The sequence below is a fragment of the Bufo gargarizans genome, chromosome 2 (assembly GCF_014858855.1).
Source record: "Bufo gargarizans isolate SCDJY-AF-19 chromosome 2, ASM1485885v1, whole genome shotgun sequence".
Lineage (NCBI taxonomy): Eukaryota > Metazoa > Chordata > Amphibia > Anura > Bufonidae > Bufo > Bufo gargarizans.
Window position 1 is genome coordinate 2,178,658 of NC_058081.1, and position 8,576 is coordinate 2,187,233.

The window sequence follows — 8,576 nt, forward strand, 5'->3', positions numbered from 1 at the left end:
ATTTACAATTGAACTATGGATTATGCATATAAAGAGGATACAGGTATTTGCCAGCAGTTCAACACGAGGGTCCGACCCATGCGCACAAAAATCCTCTCTCTTTGCCGAGAGATAAGGTGTGAAATTTATATTACGGGATGGGTTTGTGCGTACCAGCCGAATTCTGCTTAGGACATCGGTTGCACGGTGCGGTTTGGTCATGCGCAACAGTATTCATCATTGTTAAATTTAATACCAATTTGTTCAGATGATAGTTGTGCCAGAGAGACAGTATTTATACATACTCATTTAGTTTCTCTTTCATACCTTTTATATATAGATATATTAGCCTTGCAACACAGGATATGCTAGTCTGTAATGAACACTTTAAGATCAATGTATCTCTGCAACAAAATGCAAACACACAAGCTTGCTTCATTTCTATCATATAGATTTACTATGAAATCTCTATACTATTTGCCGAATCTTATTTGATTGTATTACATTTCAGGTTGTAAGACCGTTATTTTGATTGTTTATATTATTAATTTTTATTAGTAAGTATTCACACTGTGCGGTTTTACCATTGCAAAGCACACAATCTGGCGATTGTGGGGTTAAATTGACCCAGGTATATCCTCACAGTGTGTTTCGAATTGCATGTGTAATCGATGAACCTAATCAAGAGGTGTGCCTCTGTTGTGGCAGCCTATGAGATTGGATGCTCCTCCCAGGATTTTCTGACGAGGTGCATTCCTAATCCTTTATAATGTGGGGTCACACGTAGCATGGTGCTACGACTAAGGGTACATACCCGAAACGCGTCAGCGACCATGCCGTGGATCCAGTGACTGTGTCGGTTTTATGAATCAATAAAGAAGAGCTAAGAGGACCTCCATTGTCTCCAGATACCTTTCTTCCTATTTTGTTTGCTGCCTGCTACGGGAACACTCCCCCAGGGCCTCTGGAGCCGGGTTTATAGTTTTCTCTATCATTTACTATTGTTGTCATTGCATTCAAGAGCATTTCTGAGTCCTAGGAGACTATGGGGTGTTATTAGAGCAACTTTGGTTCTTGTAGAATCAATTTGGGTACGTACTGAACTTTGTGAAAAATTTGGCGAACCTGAAATGTATCGAATCTCCAAAGGTTCGGCCATCTCTAGTTCAGGTAATTTCTAATTGATTATTAATGCAGATTTTAATTAATGAAGAGTTTAAAATCCCCTCACAAAAATGTGTGCTAAAAATTTGTCCCTATCCTTATTTAAAAAAAATTGTAAGATCAGAGACACTTGCGCTACCGTTGGGTGCTCTCTGAGGCTGATGTATTCACCTGAGTTGCAGCTGCCTGGTATTAGGGGTGAGTGTCCAGCCTAATCTCATCAATAGTGAATGACTGATTGCTATACTTGCTTATAGAATACCGGCACTGGCACAGAGAGGGTAAAAAAGGGTCATACATGTATACAGGACACTAAAGGCAATGTCTCTACCTGTATCGTATAGATACAGCATTCCGTAGTGTGGTGTGGTCCCGTTGTTCCAGGTAGCGCTGTATAGATCTAGTGGAACGCTTCTTGCTCTTACTCACAACTCGCGCGCTGCTCCGGCCGGTAGCTAGCTTACGCGTGGAGGAGCCTGCAGGGATGAGTCCAGGAGCGTCTTCGCGTGACGTCACAACTTCACTCTGGGTGCCTCCAAAGGACAAAAGTTTAGTTTAAAAAACTAAAACAATTTTCTTGTTTTGGGCCTTCTCAATTGGTGTCCAATTAAAATAGCCTATTGACCGTTCACCTCCGATGTATCACCAAAAATACCCCAATAATCTGCATCTACATATGACTCCTTAATCTCTTTGTGTGGATAAAGCAAAAAGGTTGGCAGACTTTAGGCAATATTCCCTCAGAATACAGAACAGGAGGGGTCCATGGTGCAGATATATGGGCAGACACTATTGTTATTATTGGCAGATGGGAGTTGGGAACTTTTTGTTACACCTTAAAGATAACTTCTGATAACCAATTATTGCTTACACTACATGTCTTTTATCTTTACAGGAAAAATAGCAACATGAACAAGACTCAGGCAACCAAGTTTGTGTTCTCTGGACTTACTGATGATGAGAAACTTGTCCCTTTCCTCTACGCTTTCTTTCTACATGTTTACATCATAACTGTGGTTGGTAATGTTGGTATAATGGTCATTGTCCATAAGACATCCACCTTCCACACTCCCATGTATTACTTCCTCAGCTACCTCTCCTTAGTGGACCTCTTCTACTCCTCAGCTGTGACTCCTAAGATGTTATCTGACCTGATCTCTCTAAAGAAAGTCATCACATTTCATGGTTGTGCACTCCAGTTCTTTGTCTTTGCCACTCTTGCGGGTACAGAAGTTGTTCTCCTCTCAAATATGTCCTATGACCGCTATGCTGCCATCTGTCAACCTCTACATTATGTGTCCATAATGACCAAGAAGAAATGCTCTAATCTGGTCGCCCTTGCATTTTCTCTTGGTGTCTTGCAGTCAACAGCTCAGACCAGCTGTGTATTCAGCCTCCAATACTGTGCCTCAAATCTCATCGACCACTTCTACTGTGACATCCCACCGCTGCTCAAACTGTCCTGCTCCGACACCTTCGCCTGTAATATGGTCACTGTGTTCCTCATAGGATCTTATAGTGTGTGTTCATTGACCACCATCCTGGTTTCCTACATCTTCATCTTTTTTTCTATTTTACAGATCAGGTCGGCTAAGGGCAGACAGAAAGCATTTAGCACCTGCTCCTCACATCTTATTTGTTCCTCCATCTTCTATGTATCTGTGTTCCTTGCCTATGTTCGTCCTCCTTCAGATACCTTTAAAAGGGAAGACAAGGTGATTTCCATTTTTTATTCAGTGATTACCCCAATGCTGAATCCACTCATATATAGCCTGAGAAACCAAGAGGTGAAGAAGGTCATTATTAGAGCAGTACACAGCTTAAGTCATGGCAAAAGAAGACAGTTAGCCATGAAGTAGCCAAGAGAAAGTATACATATAGCTTGTAATTAGAGTCTCAGGTCACATTATTTGGATGTAGGCTATTTGACAGAATAACATATGGTATGCTCAACCAAATCCAAGACAAATGCGAAATCTTTTTTCATTCAACCATGGTGGCAAACAGAGGACCATAAATGGAACCTGTCAATTAGAAATGTTGTCCACTCTGCAGGCAGTATGTTGTAGAGAAGAAGCTGTGAAGACTGAGGTATTGTTTGTTGAGAAAAGATGCAGTAAAACTCATATATTAATCTGAATCACTGAACCTTCTGGGAATAGGAGTCCAGTAGGTGGTCCAACTCAGTAGGACCACCTACTGGACTCCTAGTCATAGAAAGAGCCTGCACTTATATGAATAGTAATTTATACTGAATCTTTGTTCTATTAAACTATACAACAATCTGTTCAGCTTCTCCTTCTCTGCAACATGATGCTGGTAGAACAGCATTTTCAACATGACAGGTCATCTATAACAAAAAGTGGGTTGTCTGTCTATTAGAGTTATCATAGAAACTCATTTATTGCCATAATCTATGTTTTTAATGTATTTTAATAAAGAATCAACTCTATTTTTACGAATAATAATAATAACTGGTTCCCAGGAGACCCTGCAGATTTTGTTGCCCAAACGATTAGTTTTTTCTGGTTAATTGGTTGCGCACAGAATCAATGTTCATTTGTTAATTCAAAAAAAAAAGATCATCCATGAAAAATGTATCAAAGCCAGGCTTAATGGCTGCACTAATTACAGGGAAAGAGGCAGACTTTGTGTATATACCAATGGCACAAAGCATTCTGCATAGATACAATAATGGAGGTCGGCATAGTATAGATATACAGCAAGGAAGTTAGGTTTAGTGCATAGATCCAGTGATAAGCCAGGCTTAGGGTATGAACTGAGCAATGCGACCAAGCTTACTGTATAGAAACAATAATGGAGCCAAACTTAGTGTATAGATCCAGTGATGGGGTCAGGCTAGTGTTTAAATAAAATAATCGAGCCAGGCTTAGTGTATAGATCCAGTGATGGGGCCAGGCTTCATGTATAGATCCAGTAATGGAGCTAGGTGTAGTGTATAGATACAGTAAAGGATTGAGGCTTAGTTTTTTTTATCCAGAAATAGAGCCAGGTTTAGTGTTTATATACAATAATGGAGTCAGGATTAGTGTATAGATCCAGTAATGAAGCCATGCTTAGTGTATAGATCCAGTAATGGAGTCAGGTTTAGTGTATAGATCTAGTACCAGAGCCAGGTTTAATGTACAAACCGGATTCCCAAAAAGTTGGGACACTATACAAATCGTGAATAAAAACTGAATGCAATCATGTGGAGGCGCCAACTTCTAATATTTTATTCAGAATAGAACATAAATCACGGAACAAAAGTTTAAACTGAGAAAATGTACCATTTTAAGGGAAAAATATGTTGAATCAGAATTTCATGGTGTCAACAAATCCCCAAAAAGTTGGGACAAGGCCATTTTCACCGCTGTGTGGCATCTCCCCTTCTTCTTACAACACTCAACAGACGTCTGGGGACCGAGGAGACCAGTTTCTCAAGTTTAGAAATAGGAATGCTCTCCCATTCTTGTCTAATACCGGCCTCTAACTGTTCAACCGTCTTGGGCCTTCTTTGTTGCACCTTCCTCTTTATGATGCGCCAAATGTTCTCTGTAGTTGAAAGATCTGGACTGCAGACCGGCCATTTCAGTACCCGGATCCTTCTCCTACGCAGCCATGATGTTGTGATTGATGCAGAATGTGGTCTGGCATTATCTTGTTGAAAAATGCAGGGTCTTCCCTGAAAGAGATGACGTCTGGATGGGAGCATATGTTGTTCTAGAACCTGAATATATTTTTCTGCATTGATGGTGCCTTTCCAGACATGCAAGCTGCCCATGCCACACGCACTCATGCCACCCCATACCATCAGAGATGCAGGCTTCTGAACTGAGCGTTGATAACAACTTGCGTTGTCCTTGTCCTCTTTGGTCCGGATGACATGGCGTCACAGATTTCCAAAAATAACTTTGAATCGTGACTCGTCTGACCACAGAACAGTCTTCCATTTTTCCACACTCCATTGTAAATGATCCCTGGCCCAGTGAAAACGCCTGAGCTTGTGGATCTTGCTTAGAAATGGCTTCTTCTTTGCACTGTAGAGTTTCAGCTGGCAGCGGCGGATGGCACGGTGGATTGTGTTCACTGACAATGGTTTCTGGAGGTATTCCTGAGCCCATTCTGGGATTTCCTTTACAGTAGCATTCCTGTTTGTGGTGCAGTGTCGTGTAAGGGCCCGGAGATCACGGGCATCCAGGATGGTTTTACGGCCTTGACCCTTACGCACAGAGATTGTTCCAGATTCTCTGAATCTTCGGATGATGTTCTGCACAGTTGATGATGATAGATGCAATGTTTCGCTGGGTAACACCTTTCTGATATTGCTCCACTATCTTTCTGCGCAACATTGTGGGAATTGTTGATCCTCTACCCATCTTGGCTTCTGAGGGACACTGCCACTCTGAGAAGCTCTTTTTATACCCAATCATGTTGCCAATTGACCTAATTAGTGTTAATTGGTCTTCCAGCTCTTCGTTATGCTCAAATTTACTTTTTCCAGCCTCTTATTGCTACTTGTCCCAACTTTTTTGGGATTTGTTGACACCGTGAAAATTTGAATCAACGTATTTTTCCTTTAAAATGATACATTTACTCGGATTAAACGTTTGATCCGTCATCTACGTTCTATTACAAATAAAATATTGACATTTGCCATCTCCACATCATTGCATTCAGTTTTTATTCACAATTTGTTTAGTGTCCCAACTTTTTGGGAATCCGGTTTGTACATATCCAGTAATGGAGCCAGGTTTAGTGTACATATCCAGTAAAAGAGCCCAGATTAGTGTATAGATCCAGTAATGGAGACAGGTTTGTGTAAATATCTAGTAATGGAGTTAGGCTTAGGCCTTGTGCACACGACCGTTGTGTGCACCCGTGGCCGTTGTTCCGTTTTCCGTGATTTTCTGCGGACCCATTGACTTTCAATGGGTCAGTTGAAAACTCGGAAGATGCACCGTTTGTCATCCGCCTCCGTGATCCGTGTATCCTGTCCGTCCAAAAAATATGACCTGTCCCATTTTTTTGACGGACAACGGTTCACGGACCCATTCCTCTGCATAAAAGCTTTTTCAGAGCTGAGTTTTCACTTTGTGAAAACTCAGATCCGACAGTATATTCTAGCACAGAGGCGTTCCCATGGTGATGGGGACGCTTCTAGTTAGAATATACTACGAACTGTGTACATGACTGCCCCCTGCTGCCTGGCAGCACCCGATCTCTTACAGGGGGCTGTGATCCGCACAATTAACCCCTCAGGTGCCGCACCTCCCCTCCCTCCACAGTTTTAATTTCATTGGTGGCCAGTGTGCGGCCCCCCCCCGGCCCCCCCTCCCTCCCTTCATTGTACTATCATTGGTGGCCAGTGTATAGATCCAGTAATAGAACCCGGATTAGTGTACAGATCCAGTAATGGAGTCAGGCTTAGAGACAGGTTTGTGTAAAGATCTAGTAATGGAACCAAGCTTAGCTTAGAGATACAATAAAGAAGCCAGGCTTAATGTATACCGTAAATCCAGTAATAGAGCTAGGGTTATTATACATATTGTGGGGATTCGCTCTGGTAGGCAGGGTGTGCGGACGCAGTACAGAGGCAAATTACCAGTTCTTAAATCAAACTTCCGTGCTTATTCACAAATAAAGCAAAAACAAAATCTCACTTTGCAGTCTTCGTGTTAGTTCAGACACAATGGAAAGTCCACATAGCAAAAATCACCTTGTTGGCAGTTCTGCCTCCAGCAGTCCATAGCAGGCTCTTAGGAGGCCCGTTTTCCTTACAGATGGGTCTACGATCTCCAGCCCAGCACAGGTCTCAGATCCCAGCACACAGACCTCCTGAGCTCCACTGTCAGACTGAGGTAATCCTCCTCACCTGGCCGTGCTGGCTGGTTTTTAGGCCTGGAAAAACCCAGCCTGGAACATGGGGAGTAGTCACCCACCCAGCACTTTGACTACTCCCAGTAAGAGCCGTCCCGGATCAGCTGTACAGCCATACTAAGTATTAAGGTGTCAAACAGCAACTGCTGCTGACACATAAAAACCGGCTCCTACTCCACCGAGGCCAGGAACCTTGGTTACACATACTATCATCCACTATGATTCCTTGTACCTTCTTACAATATTCAGTAATTAAGCCAGTCTTAGTGTATAGATCCAGTAATGGAGCCAAGCTTAATGTATAGATCCAGTAATGGAGCCAGGCTTAGCTTAGAGATAGAATAAAGGTGCCAGACTTAGTGTATAGATCCAGTAATGGAGTCAGGCTTAGTATATAGATTTAGTAATGGAGCCAGGCTTAGTGTATAGATCCAGTCATGGAGCCAGGCTTAGCTTAGAGATACAATAAAGCAACCAGTCTTAGTGTATAGATCAAGTAATAAATAAATGTTATTATTATTAATGGAATCAAGCTTAGTGTATAGATCCAGTAATGGACTAACATACACTTAATAGTTGCAACACACTGAGTAATAATTGTGTCCTAAGACTAAAGTTGAGTTTAGTCTTTTCTCCTGCCCTTGTGCTTAGATTCAGACTCTTGGAGGTTTTCAGTCAAGAAGATTTCAACTAGCCATTCAGATGTTTAGCGTCAGCTATACGTATGATCAGATATTTTTCTGATTATCTGTTCTTCTGAAGGATCTTTTGGTCCAGCATAGACTTCATAGACTTCAGCCTTGGCAAGTTGAGCAGACCCCACAAGTCATAGTCACATCACTACCACCACCACCATCATCACCAAGTATTTCTATTGTATGACCAGCAGTCATAATGGGACCTGAGTTTCACTTGACTCTTCTGTCCACAGAGAATCTTTCACAAAGGGAATGTGGATCCACTGTGTCTACTGAACTGATTCCCCAGTATTCACTCTTTAAGGGTCCGTTCACACATCTGTGTGTGTTTTGCGGATCCGCGGATCCGCAAAACACGGACAGCGGCAATGTGCGTTCCACATTTTGCGGACCGCACGTTGCCGGCACTAATAGAATATGCCTTTTCTTGTCCGCTATTGTGGACAAGAATGGGACATGTTCTATTTTTTTTAGGATCGGAATTGTGGACCTGGAAGTGCGGGGCCGCAATACCGGATCGGGGCCGCACGTCGTGCGGCGCAATAGAAATGAATGGGTCCGCGATTCTGTTCCGGTTCCGCAAAATACGGAATGGAATTGCGGATGTGTGAATGGAGCCTTACCCTTATACAGAGATCTGGAAAGGGGAACCACCAGGCTGCTATGTCTTGAAGTAGGTTCTGTTCAGTAGACAGCTGATCCGGGGGGGGGGGGGGGGGGCGGCCAAGTCAGGGCAAGGAAAGATTGTGCAATCAGGGTCAGGCAGAAATAAGTGCAAGGTAAAGAGAACAAGACATGTGGTCCACCTTTTCAGGAAACAAAAATACTAGAATCTATTGCTCAGGCACCCTCCCA

At 42.6% G+C, this 8,576-nt stretch overlaps 1 protein-coding gene across 1 annotated transcript; it reads left to right on the forward strand.

Moving 5' to 3' along the window:
* The first annotated feature begins 2,051 nt into the window (after positions 1–2,051).
* On the forward strand, positions 2,052–3,002 carry LOC122929172 (olfactory receptor 5B12-like). The gene has a single exon (XM_044282680.1). It carries the CDS (start codon positions 2,052–2,054, stop codon positions 3,000–3,002), a length of 951 nt encoding a protein of 316 aa, XP_044138615.1.
* The last annotated feature ends 5,574 nt before the right edge of the window (positions 3,003–8,576 follow it).